Source organism: Myotis daubentonii, chromosome 6 (assembly GCF_963259705.1).
Source record: "Myotis daubentonii chromosome 6, mMyoDau2.1, whole genome shotgun sequence".
Lineage (NCBI taxonomy): Eukaryota > Metazoa > Chordata > Mammalia > Chiroptera > Vespertilionidae > Myotis > Myotis daubentonii.
The window spans coordinates 94,415,179-94,433,339 of NC_081845.1; the positions used below are offsets into that span (position 1 = coordinate 94,415,179).

Here is an 18,161-nt window from a genome sequence, read left to right on the forward strand (position 1 = left end):
TCCCTTCTACCAGCCAGGGATGGGAAGCAGGTACTGGAATGGAGGGGCTACGGCCCTGGGTTAGGGCCAGAGCACCTAGCTGCTAATTCTGCTCTCTCTCCTGCTGGCTCTGTGACCCAGGCAAGTTTTTCAACCTCTCTGGGCTAAGGATGCCTGCTGGCGGTGTTTGAGAACTGCGTGCCGGAATGGCAGAAAGGGCTTAGAGTGGCCTGGCACGCAGTAGGTGCCTAATGCGTGGTGGCCACTTCTCAGTACCCGCCGCCTTTCTTGGTGAGCTCAGGGTAGTGGGGAATGGCCTGGCCTGTGGCTCTAGTTCTGGCTGGGGGACACACTCACTATGGGCAGTATTGTCCCCTCCCTGGGCCTCAGTTTTTGCATCTGGAGAATGGGAGCAGGTGGACTCCAGGTGCCAGGACCATGCCGTGCAGCAACCCTGGGCCAGCCCACAGCTTGCACACCTGCCCCCGGTGGTGCCCGAGGCATAGGTCCAAAAACTCGGTGCCTTTAAAAGATAACCCCTGGTCCTGATCGGTTTGGCTCAGTGGATAGAGCGTCGGCCTGCGGACTGAAGGGTCCCAGGTTCGATTCTGGTCAAGGGCATGTACCTTGGTTGCAGGCACATCCCCAGTGGGGGGCTTGCAGGAGGCCGCTGATCGATGTTTCTCTCTCATCGATGCTTCTAACTCTCTATCCCTCTCCCTTCCTCGCTGTAAAAAAAATCAATAAAATATATTTTTTAAAAAAGATAACCCCTGAACCCCTCCTAACCTCTTTCCCTCCTTCCTCCCTTTTTCCTGTTACCACCTCTCGGAGACTGGACCTCAGGGCCAAGATGGGCCAGGCCTCTGTGATTCCCTAGTCTGAGGGGAGACACAGCCCTGCCCTCGGGGAGCCCCAGTCAGAGGGAGGCCACAGCCCCTGCTCAGAGTCTGGTGGGGGAGGCACACCCCTGCATTTGCAGAGTAGGGCGGGGCAGCAGCCCTGGGCCCCCCCAGGCCCTGCTCTTAGGGAGCTGGCTGAGCTGCCTCCCTCCCGTTGCTAACCAGCGTCCTCTCTGGGCCCCATTCTTTCCCATACTTTCCCCACGTGGTGAAGAGCCCGCCCTGGACTCCTGAGCGACAGGAAGCAGATTTCCCCAGTAGACATCACCAGTCCCTAAGTTCTGGAACATCAGTCAGGCCTCAAAACCCAAGGGCCATCTCGAAGGGAGGCAGCCCTGGCGGTGAAGGGCCAGGGTGTCCTCGGAGTCCACCTGACGCCTCTGAGTGAGCACAGAGGTTGCTCACGGCCCCTCAAAGCTTGTAGGCACCTTACTCCTGGCTCTGGAGGTTCCTGCTGCCCTCGGGTCAGCCCGTCTGGGGGCAGGGACAGGGGGTGCGGGGGATGGGAGGGGACCCCTTCTGAGCTCCTTGTCCTCGCTTCAGTCACAGCCCCTGCACTCCTGCCTCCCACTTCCAGCGCACAGCCCAGCACCAGTCAGGGCTCATGCCCACCCAGCCAGGGCTCCTCCGGCCTCCTGCTCAGCTCAGATGGGCTCTGGGAGGGCGGGTGAGGGCGCTGAGGGTATCCCAGGGAAGAGGCCCCTGGGGGAGGGGAAGTGTGGTGGGAGGTGGGGGCATTTCTGGAAATCCACATGCATTTCTAGAAGCAAACAGAAGTAAAAATAAACCAGGTGACTTTGCAGGGCTGGAGGCTCTGTCATTTCTGGCTGGCAGGATGCAAGCGGGTATTAATAACCTGAGGCGCAGCAGCAGCTTGGGGGTCTGCAAATGTCCAGTCAGGAGATGGGAGGAGGGAAGGTGTGGGCTCTGGGGCCTGGAGACAGCTTTCTCTCCAGCTGTCCTTCCCAGTAGGTCGCCTTTGTACAGGCCCAGCAGCACCCCAAGTCTGGGGCTGGGTCCTGGCTCTCACCATGAGGGGCCTGGCCAGTTTCTAGCATCCTGGCCTCCGATTTGCTGTGTGGTCTTGAACAAGTTGCTTGCCCCCTCTGAGCTCCAGTGGAAGGAGCTGGTTGGGGGATTCCTCCCGGCCTCCCTGTTCTTCTCCTTGAACATGTGTTTGAGGGCCACTTAGTCTGCATCTGTTAAGCCTCTGGGGTCTCGGCCCTGTGCTGGGCTCAGGGTCCCTGACTTGATTAAAACCACTGCCAGGGCAGGGACAAGCACAGCCTGGGGGAGGGGGAGCAGCTCTGTGCAGGACCTGGACTCTGGCACAGAGGGAGGGGGGTGACGGGGTACTGCTGGCAGGGGAGCAGCAGGTGCAGAGGGGTGTATGTGTGCATGCGTGTGCATGCCTGTGTGCATGTGTGTGCATGTAAATGTGAGAAGCAATCAAGAGATGTGGGTGTGGGTTTAGGGTAAGGGTGGCTTGAACCTGAGAGGACAGGGGTTGGGCAGATGTAGGTCTGGGAGCCTGGGTCAGACACGGGCAGGTACATGCCTAGGGAAACAGGCCTGGACTTTGCAGGGACAGGTTAGCCCTAGGGGACAGGAGTGGGACTGGGGGAGCACATGGGGCCTGTAGGCAGGCGTGGCCTAGGGGATAGGCCAGATCTAGGGGTACATGTGTGGGATGGGTGAGAGGGGAACCTGTGGGCAGGTGTGGGCCAGTGGCAGAGGGAACTATGGTCTAGGGCAGCGGCTCTCAACCTGTGGGTCGCGACCCCTTTGGGGGTCGAATGATCCTTTCACAGGCGTCGCCTAAATACATCCTGCATATCAGATATTTACATTACGATTCATAACAGTAGCAAAATTACAGTTATGAAGTAGCAATGAAAATAATTTTATGGTTGGGGGTCACCACAATGTGAGGAACTGTATTAAAGGGTCGCGGCATGAGGAAGGTCGAGAACCACTGGTCTAGGGGACAAGCATGGGTGCAGGGCAGCTGTGGGCCCTGGGCTCATGTGGGTCAGTGGTGGAGGGGGCGGGGGACCCAGGCATAGCCTGGGGGCCATCATGGGCTGTGAGGGGGACAGGTGTGTGCCTGGGGGTGAGGGGGGTCAGCCAGTGGCCAGGGTGGGACCGCATGGACAGACGTGGCTGGGCTGGGCTGGTGTGTGTTCCCACAGGCGTGTGCTGCAGGCGGCGCGGAAGGCCAACCAGACAGGCCACTTCTTCTGGATGGGCTCGGACAGCTGGGGCTCCAAGATCGCACCCGTGCTGCACCTGGAGGAGGTGGCCGAGGGCGCTGTCACCGTCCTCCCCAAGAGGATGTCGGTGCGAGGTAGGCCCAGCAGGCCCGAGGGCGCGCCCGCCACTCTCACGCCACCACCGCCAGCGTTGCCCCTCACTGTGCCTCTCACTGTCCCCTCCCTTCCTCTCCCACTCCCTACCTTCCCACGCCCTGTCCACCCTCTTCTTGGCCCACAGCCTCTCTGTTCTGGGCTGGCCTTTCTGGCCTCACTCAAGCCCTCAGTCGAGACCCAGGGCTTTTCTCTCCTTTCTCGGTATCTTTGGGTGCGGGAGATGTGTGACACCTGCAGAGGCTCATTTGTCAAGCTCTCTCCTTCACCCCTTTCCGTCTGGAACAGGCCCTGGCCCTGCCTGGAGGGGTCTCTGCGGGAAGGCCTGGAGCTGCCCGCAGGCCACAGGAGAGGGAGCTGGGAGGGGCAGGGATGCCCTGCGACCGGCCTGGGGCGGGCAGGTCCTGGGTGGTCCTAGGGCTGGGCCTCCTCTGCTCAGCACCCCTTCTTCTTGGCCACCCTGGGCAGGTGGTGTGGGACCCTCACTGTGGGTGAGGCTGGCATCCCCTTAACAGCCTGATTTCCCAGGGACCTCGCTGTCTTCACGGGGGAGGCTTCAGGGCTTCTCCTCTGCTCTCGCTCCGTTGGATGGAAAGGCCTGCGGACCTGCCTCCGCCAAGCTGTCCCAGAGACCGAGGCCTGAGCAGGGAGGGACCTGCTGCAGGTCACAGAGCCGTGCCCCCTATTCTCCCTGAGGCACAGGCAGCCATTTCCACACCACCCCTCCCGGCCTCAGCCATAGTGAACACAAAACAACAGTAACCGCGGCTATTGGTACCTGGGGTGCCAGGCCTGCAGACCTCCGGCTGGTCCCCCCCTCAACCACTAGCCTCGTGGAGGTGGATGCACTGAGGCCGGAGAGGTTAGGTGACAAGCAGTGGCTGTCACGTGGCAGAGCTGGGATGTGAGCCTGGGACTGGCCTGACAAGTCCCCTTTCTCTCTGGGCATTAGAGAAGCCTTTAGGGCAGTGGCTCTCATGTGAGGGTCTTTGACCCTGAAGGACATTTGGCGATGCCTGGAGACAGCTTTGCTTGTCACATGTGGCGGGTGATGCTCCTGGCACCCAGCAGGTAGCGGCCAGGAATGTAGTTCAACACCCGCAGTGCCCTGAGCGGCACAGTGCCGGGGCGGAGAACCCCTGCCCAGGCTGGCCGCCCGGCTCTGGCAGGCAGTCCCTGGGCCTCCACCGGGCCCTGCCACCCAGGGGACTCACCATTTGTGTGGCCCCTTGAGCTTCCAGGCCTCTGGCCTCTCCCAAGCCGCGGAGCCAGTGTGCACATGACACGGAACAGTCATTGGCGTAGAAGGGGCATCGGGTGAGAGGGCATTGCTCACCGCCAGCCTGCCTCCGGGGCAGGGTGTCTGGGCTCAGAGCAGAGTTGGTGAGCTCCCAGGAGCAGGCAGAGGGGGAGGCGCATGGCCAGTGACGGGCAGTTCTGGACTTGAAGGGAGAAGACCAGCTCCTGGTCTCGCTGTGGCCCAGGTCACCCCCGCCTCTCTGGTTTGGGCTCCTCTTCAGAACAGAGAGCTCGGGTGTTTCCAGGTTTGCCCCGCCCCCCCCCCCCCCCGTCTCCCCCCGCCCATGTCTCCCCCACCCTCCTCACTCCAATCTCAGGACCGGCAGGTGGCTCCTCAAAGAGGCCTGACGTTAGCATTTGGTAGTAAGAAGGCGGCAGGGGCATCCCATCACACTTCCCTCCCATAAAGGCCGCGCTTGTAAGATTACACATGCGCCCCCTGGGACTCCATAAGCTCTTTTCATTTAGAATGAAATGAAATGCTCCACATTTTGTGTTTTTTCCACCTGGGCCCTGGCTCTTCCTTTCCTCCCTCCCTCTGCCGGGCCAGCTCTAAGCAGGGGGGGGGGAGCAGGAGGGCGGGGCAGTGGAGAAGGGGGTTCCCCGCGGCCTGACGTCCTGCTTCCCCGCCAGGCTTCGACCGCTACTTCTCCAGCCGCACGCTGGACAACAACCGGCGCAACATCTGGTTTGCCGAGTTCTGGGAGGACAACTTCCACTGCAAGCTGAGCCGCCACGCGCTCAGGAAGGGCAGCCACGTCAAGAAGTGCACCAGTGAGCACGCGGGCGGGCCCTGGGTCCCGGGAAGACTTAGGGGGCGGGACCTGGGTCCCCCGTGGGTCCCCAGGGGGGCGCTGAGGGGGAAAGGTGGCTAGTGCCCAGCAAGCAGGTGGCAGATCTGCAGGGGCGGGGTCTCCCGGGTCCAGGCCACTGGGGAGAAGATGGGCTGGCGCCTGGGCGGGGAGTTGGGGTCTCCAGGGGGTGGGGCCGAGCTAATTTAGGGTTCGGTCCCAGAAGGTTTGAGGGCTTGGGTGGTAGAAACCTCTGTGGTCTGACGCCGCTGAGTCGGGGAAGGGGCTCCTAGTTCTCGGCCTGTGGCTGCCTTGGGGTTCGTCTGGAGCCGCAGAACTGAACCGACCCCAGCTGCCCTGTGGACTCTGGTTGGACCCCCAGGGGTGCCTGGCTCTGTCTAAGCAGGTGGATAGAGCGGTAAACACGAGTCAGAAACCTCTTGGCGTTTTTAATCTAACGGGGAGACTGACAGTCAACAAGACCAGCAAGTAAATACTGTATAGACTATGTCAGAGGAAAAGGTGCAGTAGAAACAAAAGAACATAAGAAAGGGGTCGCCTCCCAGCAAAGGTAGCGCGTGGGCAGGTGCTGAGGATTCAGGACGGAGTGAACCGGGCGGACAGGACAGCGGTCCGTCTCACAGGCTGTTTCCCAGGCAGAAGGTGGTAGAGCAGGATTTGAACTCGAGGCCCTCAGCCCCCTGGGGTTGCCCTCGTGGTTTGGATGTGGGTCCTTGTGTGCTCCTGGTCTGGGCAGTTGGGCAGCAGGCCTGGGCTCAGTGACGTTGGGAGGGCCCGGTGCCCTCCCTGAGAGGTGCCTGTGCAAGAATGGCGGACTCCCTCCCATTCCTCCTCGACTGGTCGGTGCGGCTGGGAGGGGCCAGGTGACCAAGGGGGGGCAGGAAGGCCCCAGGGACATGCATGAATCCTAGGCAGGGGGCGGCACACTAGTGCCAGGAGAGGAGGGGATGATGACGTGAGCGGGCAGGTGGGGAGCATGCTGCCCTCTGGTGGCCAGGGCTCACGGAATCGTGGCCACTTAGGACTGGATATCCCCCAGGGCCCCGGGCAGGTTTCTATGCGGGTGGAGGTGGCAGGGTGTGTGCTCGCACACGGGTGTGTGTGACTGTGTGTGCACGGGTCGGTATGTCTAAGGGAGAAGGGGCGTGTGGGTGCTGTGTTCCTCGGTGAGCTAATAACCATGCACACCCCTTTACAGCGCATCTGCTGTGTTTTGGAACTTTAAAGCCGTCGTCTCATGTCACCCTCACAGTAGCTCTAGGGACTTTTATAATCCCCGTATCATGGAGAATACGGAGAGTCAGAGAGCCCCGGCACCGTGTCCAGGGTTGCACAGCAAATGCTTCATCCGGCAGTAGTCACGGCAGAGGTGCCAGGAGTCCCAACGTGTCTGGGTGTGAGAGGCCGAGCCCTTGTGGGCAGGGTGACCGTGCATCCTGCTTATTCTCTGTGAGTGTGTGTGTGAGTGTGTGTGTATGTGTGTGTGTCAGTGTGTGAGTGTGAGTGTGAGTGTGTGTGAGTGTGTGTATGTATGTGTGTGAGTGTGTGTGTGTGTGAGTGTGTGTGTGTGTGAGTGTGTGTGTATGTGTGAGTGTGTGTGTGTGAGTGTATGTGTGTGAGTGTGTGTATGTGTGTGAGTGTGTGTGTATGTGTGTGAGTGTGTGTGTATGTGTGTGAGTGTGTGTGAGAGAGTGTGTGTGTGTGTCAGTGTGTGTGTATGTGTGAGTGAGAGTGTGTGTGTGTGAGTGTGTGTGAGTGAGTGTGTGTATGTGTGTGTTGTATGTGTGTGTTGTATGTGTGTGTGTTGTGAGTGTGTGTGTGTGTGTGTGTGTAAGCATGAGAGCATCCCAATTTATTCTCACAAGTGCCTGAGTGGGGGTGGAGAATTGGATGGTCACCCTGATTATAGGTCATCAGATGTGGCTCGGGGCGGAGATGGGTGAGACTGGACATGGGGCCAGATGGGTAACTGGCCTCGCCTGCCCAGGGCGAGGGGCTTTCTGGAGTCACCTGTTGGCCTGGGAGAGGCAGGCGGGGACAAGGCCTTGGTCAGTCCATGGGGGCTCTGTCCAGACTCAGTCCTCAGGTCAGGACTCGCCCACATCTCCCACCTGGGCTGGTGAAGGGGAGAGGGCCGCCTCGGGCAGCCCCAGGGGGGTCTGGGCTGGCTGTCAGCAGGAGTCTCCTTCACTGTGAGCCCGAGGCAAGCTCGGTGGCCTCTCTGGGCCTTTGCTTTCTCATCTGAGAAATGGGGTTGGTGGTGAGCGGCCCCGAGGGTGTCTCGGGGAGTGAGGAAGCGTTAGTGGAGGCACGGTGAGAACGGTGTCACGTGGCTCCCAGCCTGGCTGTGCACTGGGGTCCCCTGGCAGCTCGGACACCATGCCGGACCCACTGCACAGAGCCGGGGGTGCCACCTGGGCCGCGGTAGTTTGTCAAGCTCCCCAGGTGAGCGTGTGTATGTTTAGGGCTGGGAGCCTCGAGTAGGAGCAGTGCTCCCCCAGCCTGTTCACACTGAATCAGCTGGGGACCTTTTAAAACGACTGAGGCCTGACTCCCACCCCCAGACATTCTGATTGAATGGGTATGGATGCAGCCAGGGCACCGGGATTTGCAGGAAGTGCCCCAGGTGTTCTACTGCGCAGCAAAGCGTGGGTGGCTCAGAGGGAAGGGGGGTGCTGGGAGGGAGGACAGCATGCATCCCGGGCTGGAGGGGGGGCATGAGCAAAGGAGCAGAGCGGGGTGAACACGGGTGGCGGGAGGAGTGGAAGGACAGCACCTGGCAGCCACCTGGATCCTTGCTGCATCTGAAGCCGCAGCAGCAGCTGGGGAGAGTCCTTGATTGGCCCCACGTCAGGCTCAGTGAGCCCGTCCATCTCTGGTGAGGTGAGGAGCGGAGGAGCATGGGAATGTTCGTGGGGCCTGAGGCCCCTGAGACCCCGCTCTGGCTTCCCATGGCCTTCCCAAGCCGGTCCCTGGGGAGAATGTCTTTGGCCAGGAGGACCAGGGTGACATCCATGGAGTGCTGGCTCTGGACCGGGCACCTGGGAGGGGTGAGGGGAGGGCTCCCCCCCAGGTCTGGATCTGACTCTGCCTTCTCCCTGCCGTGTGGCCTTGGACAAGGTATTTAACCTCTGAGTCTCAGAAGTTTGTCTGTAGAACAAGGAAGATCACACCCATCGGTGGGTGTTGTGAGGGTTGGAGATGAAGTGTCTGAGAAGCTGGCTGAACACGATGCCGGCGAGAGGTGCTGATGACCTGTTGTCGTTGACCGAGAGCGAGTGAGAGGTGGGATGTACAGGCAGTTGGGTAATTGAACAGCCCACGTGTATTGGCTGTGGGATCCTGGATCCTGAGGGTGGGGTCTAGGCTGTCACGGGTGCTGCGCCCGCTATAGGCGAGGTGACTGAGGCAGTTTGTGAACACGACAGCGCTGGAGAACTGGCGGAGCTGGAGGCACCCCCCAGCGAGCCTGCCTTCCCTCCCCCTCCTCAGGGCCCCCTCCCTCTTGTCCTCAGCCAGCTCTGTGTTCTCCACCTGCCCCCTCACCTCCTCCGGGATTCCTGCCCCACCCACGCTGCCGGCCTCGGGTTGGCCCACCCTGGTCCCCTCAATGCGAACATTTGGCCTCTGCCCCAGGCCCTGCCCGCCCTGCCCGAGGTCTCCCAGTGAGCAGGTGCCACCCTGGCTCCTGTCAGCGCCCCTGCTGAGAGGATGGGTGGCGTTCCTGGGGTGTTCCAGCTGGGGAGACTGGATCTTCAGTTCATTTCCCTCTGAGACAAAGATTAGAGAGCGAGCAGTTCATGGGGGGGTCCCCAGGAAACACAGGAAGGGAAGGGGAGGGAAGGCAGCATAAAGGCAGGGGTACCAAGCAGGTTCCCGCTGAGAGCTGGAGCTCCACACCCCTGGCTCTGGGGACAGAGGAGCATGCCTCTCAGTCACCCCTGGACGTGCGAAGTGGAGGTGGGGGGGCGGGGAGGAGGGGTAGATGCTACCCCCATCAACCACTGGGAGCTCTCCTGGAGGGGGAATTGCTCAGGACCCGCCTGCTGCAGGCCTGGGCAGTGAGGCGCCTGTGACCAGAGGAAGCCTCAGGAGAGGGGCAGGTGCTGGCAGCTGGAGACGGGCTGGCGTGCCTGGAAGTGGTAAGGGTGGGGGTATGGGTGGGCACCCATTCTTCCTCAGGCTCACAGCCGGGAGAGTCCTGCAGACTTGGGTGTGAGTCTGGTGCTGCAGCTCCCTAGGCGTGTGCCGTGTGCCGTGTGCCGTGTGCCGTGTGCCGTGTGCCGTGTGCCGTGTGCCGAGTGGCTGCGGGCAGGTCCCTTCACCCCTGAGGCCCCCGTGTCCTCATCCCCCGGAGCCTGGCCCCAGCAGAGCTGGCCTCACGGGTCCCGGAGAAGATGGAGGTGATCTGCAGGAAGCGCGGCAGATGGCCCCGCGACCACCGCACCTGGCACCGAGCGAGCTGGGGGTCACCCAGCGGGCAACTCTGCAGCTGTCAGGCCTGTGGAAGGCAGCGCCTGCCCCCCCTTCTCCCGCCTCCTCCCGGGAGCGACAGAGCCGGGCTTGGAGGTAAAGCTGTAAACAGGGCAGATGTGGCATCCATCTTTTTGACAGCACTGCCAGCCAGGTGATGGCTGAGCGGAGGAAGGCCCGGTTTATGAGGAAATAGGAGGAATTTACTGCTCGCTGCTCCCGGGGGCCAGGAGCTCGGAGCGGGAGGGCGGCTGCGTGGCAGCTGGGGATGTGAGGACGATGCCGATCACCCAGCCTGTGATAACAGCAATAGGAGCAGCGGCTAATGCTTGTATAGCATTTATCACTTCGCATTGAATCCTCACAGCAACCCATCTTACAGATGAGGAAACTGAGGCATAGAGAAGTTAAAGACTTGCCCAAGGGCACAAGGTAATCAGTAGCAGAGCTGAGAGTTGAACCCAAGCTGTCTGACTCCAGAGATGTTTGCCTTGGGCCAGCGGATGTCCTGTCCCCAGGGCCTGCCTGGCTGTTCCAGCCGGCTTTGCAGGGCCTTTCCACCTCCACATTCCCAAAGGAACCCGAGGGGAAGGGAAGGGCGACCACGTTTGGAATTACCTACTGTGTGCCAGGCTGTGCCACCCATTAGAGGAACTCACAGTTACTCAAGCCACCAGCTAGACGGCTTCCCCTCCAGGCCCTTCCCCTCATTGCTGCTTCCCATTTGTTCAACCAGCATTTGCTAAGAGGCTGTGTGGCCACCCCTGTGCTGGGCTTGGGGATGGGGCCAGACCTGCCCCGGAACTCCCCCTGCAGGTGGGAGACAATGTGACCTTGCAGACAGGTGGGGTCCACTGGGCCTCCCAGCAGTCAGAGCCGTGGGCCTCCTGGGAGGAACAAACGGTGAGGCCAGAGGGGGCAGGACCAGGGGCCTCTTGGAGGGGATGGGGCGTGCTGGGGACTCGCACCTTTACACTGAGGCCACAAGTCCTCACTGAGAGGTGAGGCTTGAGCAAAGACCTAAAGGCATGAGCGAGTGAGGCATGTGGAGACCTGGGGAAGATGGTACCAGGCAGAAGACACAGCTTGTGCAAAGGCCCTGAGGTAGGCTCATGCCTGGCAGGTTAGGCGGCAGTGAGGAGGCCCCTGCGGGTGAAGAGAGAACAGCAGGTAGATTGGGGGGGGCAGATTTTGTGGGCCTTGTAGACAGTTTGTAAGGATTCTGTCTCATACAGACTGAGAACAGGCCATTGCGGGGTTTGAAGGAGGGCGAGGTTAATCTGAATGACCATTTGCTTGTTTGAATGTCATGCTAATGGTGTGGTACATATTTTGTGTGTTTATTTGTACATTGTGTACACGGACATGCATACAGATGTGCTCAGATGCGTGCCGGTTTGTGTGTTGCTAGTCTATATGTGTAGATATGAAAGCACGTGGGTGTATATCTGGTTGGTTTTGTGTCCTGTGTGAGCATCCCGGGTGTGTGTGTGTGTGTGTGTGTGTGTGTGTGTGTGTAACTCAGGAGGGTTGTGCTGGGCGGGTGAGTTGTGGAGAGGTGAGAGGGAGTCAAGGAGGAGCCCTTATTATTTCAACCTTGAAAACACATTTCAATTACAATTTACAACCTGCAGACAAAGGCTGCGTCGCCGTAGTAACCACAGCTGTGGGGATTGAGGGAGAAATCCTCTCCGCTGGTTCCCTGGCTGGCTGTCAGCCCGGAGGAGCCAAGCGCATCTCCGGCTCATCGTGCCCCGGGACACAATTAGGACATCTTCAAACTGTTGCTGCTGTCACTGCTGCTGTATGTCTGGGATTTATCTCTTCCACTAACTCGCAGAATTGTGTCGTGCCTCCTCCCAGAATTGCGGCGCCCCTGCCCAGGCCTGGGGCTCCCACCCCCCGTGAGAGGGGATTTTCTGACCCCTTTCCCTCCATGGCCACCTACCTCCTAGCCCTGCAGACAAGTCCTTAACTCCCGGCTAGGCTGGCCTGACAGTTGGCACAGGGCCTGGGCCCCAGAAGGGGGCAGAGGCAGGTCAGGGAGAAGGGGAGGGACAGTTCAGGTAGACAAACTCTTTTGGAACCAGAGCGATCTGAGTTCAAATCCCAGCCAGGCCAATCCCCAGGGATGTATGAACACCTACTGGGTGCCACCTGCAAACCCCGGTTCCCTCCTCCGGAGGGGGCTGTGCAGCCTCCCACCCGAGCTGAGCCCGGGGAGAGCGCATGGCAGGCTGGGGAGGGCTCATTAGCTGAGGAGCCGGGCTGGGAGGAGAGCCGGGCTGCGAGGAGAGCCGGCTGGTTATGGGCGCAGCTTGGACGGAGCGCCTGGTCCTGTTTGGTGTGTGTGACTCCTGCGCCCCTACCGACCGTGAGCACCTGGGCTCTGTCCCTGGGCTTCCTGGGGGTTGGAGGTGTGTGTGTGTGTGTGTGTGTGTGTGTGTGTGTGTGTGTGTGTGTGTGGCTCGCTCAGGCCTGCTGCGCTCTCGAAGGTAAAGGTCCTTCGCAGGCCACCTCACTGCACCTGTTTTCTCATCTGGACTTGGGGCTAGACTTGAGCAGAAGTCAAGGACGTGAAAATGTGCTGAGAAGTTTCTAGAACTCCCTGGCAGCTTTGGGGTGGAGATTTGGGGGGGCCCACAGCAGCCCAGGCAGAGACAGGCTCTCCACTGTGAGGTGCCTTGTGGGGAATGGCTGCTTCAGCAGGCAGCTGAGGAGGGGCCCCTGGGGAGACGGGAGAGCAGAGCTGAGGGCCACTGGGGTCCATTGGCCAGCGCGCGTGGCTTTGGGAGGGCGGCCTCCTTTCTGTGAGTCCACAGCCTCCTCCCCCGCCTCCTCATTAAGCATTCAATCTCTTGTCCCTTTGAACCAGGGAGGGAGCTAAGGGGAGCTGAGGGAGCTGAGGGAGCTGAGTTTTACCTGCTTCAGGCTGCAGAGGGCAGGCCCCGGGGCTGAGCGGGTCCAGGGCAGGGCTTTCCAGGCCATCCTGGCCCAGCCCCCTTGCTGCCCTCTGAGGACAGGATTGTTCCTTGCATTTCTCTCCCAGTTCCGCTTTTAGAAGCTGTGATCAGAGGCCTCGGACAGAGGCAGGCTGGGCTGCGGAAGCTGGGAGGTTTGCCTTTCACGTCCATCCTGTCTCTGTTCCTGCCTTGGCCTAGAAATAGCTTTGCCTGTTAGCAACACTCTGCTGTGCGGAGCCCGAGGCAGGCGGGGCCTCCACGTCCTTGTACCTGGAGTTGAACAAACTTCTGTGGCACTTGGCGAGCCCCAGGCCTCCATGCTGCTGTGAATATTAGACCATTAGTCCCCACGGGGTCCCCGTCCTGGCCCAGAACTGAAGCTGAGAGACGGAGTGATGGGTTCAAGGTCACACGGATAGAGGCGTGGGCCAAGTTGGGGTTCCAGCCCAGACAGCCTGGTGCCCATGCAGTGCAGCGTGGCGGGTGGTGAGGGGCTTAGCTGACTGCCAGGGTCCGGGCAGCCCATCTCCAGCCCCGAGGCCACAGTGTAGAGTGGCGGGCTCTGTCTGGAGCAAACTGCCCCCAGAGAGCCACTGGTCATCTGCCCCAAACTGTCCAGTCTGAGTAACGACTCAGCTCTGACCCCGAGGTGGGGGAATGGGAGCCAGGCTCACCCTGGGTCACGGGGTCTTGGCGGCTGAGGCAGGGGTAGGAGCCCTGGCAGGCAGGCGCGGTGACCTCACTGTGTAAAACGCAGGGCCCCCTCCCCCGGGGGTGAGCTGGGGTCCTGGGGCCTGAGGTCAAGTGCAGTCTGGGGTGGAGGCGGGGAGGGGCTGGAGCTGGGAGTGCTCATCCTGTCCCCGCGAGGCTGGCGCTGGACCTGCGGCCGCCTCTCTGGGCTTCAGGTTTCTTATCTGTAAATGACAGAATTGGAGCAGATGATCCCACGGGCCTGCCACCCAGCACCGCGATCCCGTGGTTTCTGGCTGCCACTCAGCAGTCCCTGGGGCTCTGTCCTGAGCCAGGCTGAGAAGGGTGGCCATCCGGGTGGTGACTGAGCCTCTGGGTGTGGGGATTGGATGGTGGACAGACCACAGGGCAGCAGGCTGCCCCCAGCACCCATGTCTGTCTCCGGTGTGGGAGGAGGGGGATGGACACAGTGACTTCAGAGCTCCCAGGGGTCAGGGCTGGTGCTGACCCGCCAACCTGGCCCCCACACCACGGATCCTGGAGGCTCAGGCGGGTGGCTCCGGGGGCGGGGAATTGCCTGGGAAGGTGTGTCAGGCCCTCCAGCGGGCTGGCATGGGTGGGGTGGCTTCTGAGGGCTCATTCCTTGTCCTGGCCTTGAGGGAGGAGGCTGCGGCCATGCTGTGCGCAGGGGCTGTGGCCTCAGGAGGGGAACCCCGCTTCCGTGGTGGTCTGTCCATGCTGTCCCTCCACCCTGCCCCGTGTCCTCACCTCGAAGTCCCTGCCCCACCCCCTGCCCTGGCTGTTCTGGGGCCCCGGGGCACAGGGTCCAGGGGTACAGTGTGGAGAACAGCAGGCCCTCCCCTTCACCCCTCGGGGCCCCCAGCTGCCTCCACCAGACCGATTCCTGGGGAGCAGAGCAAGCAGTGGGCTAGGAGCCAGGAGAGCTGGGCCGCCTGGACGCCGCGCACCTCTGCTTCCCACTGCGCGGCCTGCGAGGGTGGCGGGTGTGGCGGGCACCCACTCCGGGTGTTTGGCCTGAGAGGGTGACGGGCGTGGCGGGCGCCCACTCCGGGTGTTTGGTTGCAGACCGCGAGCGCATTGGGCAGGATTCAGCGTACGAGCAGGAGGGGAAGGTGCAGTTTGTGATCGACGCCGTGTACGCCATGGGCCACGCGCTGCACGCGATGCACCGGGACCTGTGTCCGGGCCGCGTGGGGCTCTGCCCACGCATGGACCCCGTGGACGGCGCCCAGCTGCTCAAGTACATCCGCAGCGTCAACTTCTCAGGTGGGAGCGTGGTGCGTGGCACCGGCCAACCGGGGGTCCTGGGCCGTGCAGCCAGGGGACGGGGTCCTGGGCCCCGGGGGTGGGGTCGAGGGGGAAGCCTCCCCGATCTCCATGCAGGGTACCCCCCGGAGGCGTCTGCCCCGGGCTCATAGTCCTCCAGCCTCTGGGTGCGGGCTCAGCAAGGAGACTGAGTGTGCGACTCCCGCTGTCCCCACAGGCATTGCCGGGAACCCCGTGACCTTCAACGAGAACGGAGACGCGCCCGGCCGCTACGACATCTACCAGTACCAGCTGCGCAACGGCTCTGCTGAGTACAAGGTCATCGGCTCCTGGACTGACCACCTGCACCTGCGAGTAAGCTAAGCGCCTGCAGGAGGGCGGGGGCGCCCGGGTGGAGAGTCCCTCGGCCCATCCCAGCTCGGTGGGGGGACGAGGGGGGCAGCCCCTGAGTAGCCCTGATCTCTGGGATTGCTGCTGCCAGTCGGGATTTTGTTCCGTGCCCCCGCCCAGGCATCAGAGGCCCCCGGGCCCCAGCGGAGATGGAAGGACAGGGCCGCTGGCCCCTGCTGTGTCTGCTCCTGCCTCTCCCTGCCTGGGCCTTTCTGCCTGCCGCCCCCTCGCAGGGCCAAAGCTCTGGAGAGAGGCGCACGTGGAGTGAAATGGCTCCAGGCTTGCTGGTGCAGGCAGCGGGGTGAGCAGGGGGGCTGTGTTTGGACAGAGGACAGTGTTTAAGGCAAAGGGCGCAGTGAGTGGCAGGTGGGGAGCTGTTCGGGAGTCGGTCTCCAGCGTTGGCAAACCCCCGGAAAAGCCGCCCTTTTCCTGGGTCCTCCCAGCCACGCTTCCCAGCTCACAGTTGTTCCCGGGATGTGGGGACATGGTGGCTTTCTCTCTGGCCTCGGTCCCCGCTGTGACAGGGAGCAGTGTTTTCAGAGGGAAAGGACCTGTGGTTTGTCCCCAAGGAAATGCCTGTGGACTTGGTCCCTGACCCGCAGGGTGAAGGTGGGTGTGCTCTGGTGGGCACAGTGTGACGTCTGGATGTACCCGAGAGGCCCCGGGGCCCAGGCCCACACCTGGCCTCCCCATGCTTCTTCCGCGTCCTGGGAGAGCCGCAGCGCGTCCGCGTCCCCTCTTGTAATGATCTCTCCGGTGACCAGCCCCTGGAGCCCTGAAGAGCAGTTTCTGCCCATGACCTCGCTTAGCCCCACATCTTCTAAGTCAGAGGAGAGATCTGAGGAAACCCAGCCCCAGGGCGAGCCGAGGGCAGCACCACACGGCGGGACGGAGCTCATTGCTATGGTGATGCTCCTGGGTGCCGAGCGGAGACAGGCAGGCAGGCAGAACAGGGCAGGTGGGCGCACTTGGCAACGTGGGACGATGCCCCACATGGAGCCGGGCCTCATTCCGGCGCAGTGGGTGGGGCAGGGGGCCAGTGACGCAGGTCCTGCAGCAGCAGCAGCAGCGGAGCAGCTCACCCTGGCTGAGCACCGCTGTGCACAGCTCCGTTCCAGCATGTGGCCTCATGTGAGGACGACAGCCCGCGTGGCAGGCAGGCAGGCAGGGAGGGTGTCCCCCATGCTGCAGGCGTGCGAAGTGAAGGTCCCCTCCCACTGTACGCCCCCCCCCCCCGCCTGGAGTTGGGGTGGGAGGAGGTGACCACACCTGCCCGCTTTCTCCCTGAGCGCTCACTTTGGGCTGCGCTGTGGGGGGCGCAGAGCGGGCAGGGCTCAGGGGGCCGAGGAGGAGGCCTCTCCTGCCGGCGCCTGGACCTCATGACTTCTGTAGATTCCACAGAGACTCACTGTCCGCCCCCCCCCCCCCCCGAGTGTCAGCCCTGCCTGGGGGCTGGATGGGGGGCAGGGAAGGAAACATGGAGACCCTGCCCTTGTGGGGCGGATGTTCTGGTGAAATCAAAGCATTTCCGTTATGACTTCTGAGCGGAAACCCCCTAAGTGCCCAAGGGCCAAGCGGCTTCATGTCCGCGATCATTGGAACAGATGGACAGCCAGGCTCAGCGGTTGCAGTGTCTGCTCCAGGGCACGCAGCCAGCTGGCAGCAGAACTGTGACCACATTCACTGCGTTTTCCACTGGAGCCAGAATTTTCCAGAACACCCGCCATCTCCCGTGTCCTCTGGGAAAGGTCCCTCCCCGCAGTCTCCCAGCTCCGGGGCTCGGGGATTGTCCGCCCTGGCATCCCGGCAGGCCCCGGCCGGCCATGGCTGTGCTCCTCGGCTGCTGGGGGCCACACAACCCTGTCATGCCAGGGCCACCGGCAAGCTTCTTCCTCGTGGTTTTCTTCCCACCGGTCTTTGTCCCCCCCCCTCGACCCCCCCCCGTTCCTCAGCTCTGAAACCCGCCCCTCGCTCCGGGGCCAGCTGGTGGTTCTCCAGGAGTAAGCGCCCAGCACCCGCATGGCCCGGTGCGGGCAGGCCCGCTGCCCTCTAAGCATCCGCTCTTCCTTAGAGTCACTTCCTGTAGAGCAGACGCTGTGAATCCGGCTCCCAAGTGGTCAGCTCCCTTGGCCCAGCGCCTGGAGCTCCCAGGGCCTCTCACTTTCCAGGATTCTGTCACACTCAGAGCGGGGCCCACACTCCCCTGGCTCGCTCGCTCACAGTGACTGCCTTTGGAGACGTGGGGTGGTGACTAGCACTGGTTTAGAGCAAGATGTGAACACTGACCCTGGGCACGCAGTGGCTGTCCTGTGAGGAAACCTTTGTTCGTTGCTCTCTGCTGGTCCCAGCTCCATGTGGCCCTGGAGGAGGCCTGGGGGCCGAGCCATCAGCTGCGCTCCTCCCCGCCAGTGTGCACCCAGATCTCCTGGGGTCTCCTGGAAACTCAGACTCTGAGTCCGTGGGTCTGGGGTGGACCAAAGGTTTTGCTTTCCCAGCAGGCTCCTGGGTGGAGCTGCTGCTGCTGGTCTGGGGGCCGCGGCTGAGCAGCGAGGCCGCCTGAGCGTGCTCTGCTCTGCCCTCTGCCTCTAGGCCAAGCATGTCAAACTCACAGGCTAACGGGCCAAATAAACCGGGTGTAAGCGTATGTGGCCGAAAAAAAAAAGCTTCGATTTTCATAAAAACGTAGGTTTATTTCGATAGAGACATACTGAATACAAAGGGCTGAAATAGTGCTCGCTTCGGCAGCACATATACAAAGGGCTGAAATAAATGAGTAGTCATTAACATTAAATAATAGATTATTTTAATAATAATATTTTTTTCTTGAACATTAACTTACCAGACACTGAATAACTGCACAAATTAATAAGTGTAACGCAAACAAACCTATTTTCCTAGTTCTCCAAAAGTGAAATATTTCCTGTTGCACACACCAAACAAGACAGTCCAAGACTAATGACGTGGCAATCGGCTGCTAAAATATTTGCTGCTAGTATTAGT

General features: G+C 61.4%; 1 protein-coding gene across 3 annotated transcripts in view; it reads left to right on the plus strand.

Moving 5' to 3' along the window:
* GRM4 (glutamate metabotropic receptor 4) overlaps positions 1-18,161 on the plus strand; it is a 104,849-nt gene that overhangs the window by 71,721 nt on the left and 14,967 nt on the right. For all 3 annotated transcript variants that reach the window (XM_059701931.1, XM_059701930.1, XM_059701932.1), the window contains 4 exons: positions 3,074-3,228; positions 5,180-5,320; positions 14,571-14,771; positions 14,989-15,125. In XM_059701931.1, coding sequence (XP_059557914.1) covers positions 3,074-3,228; positions 5,180-5,320; positions 14,571-14,771; positions 14,989-15,125 — 634 coding nt within the window. The remainder of the gene's footprint in view (positions 1-3,073; positions 3,229-5,179; positions 5,321-14,570; positions 14,772-14,988; positions 15,126-18,161) is intronic.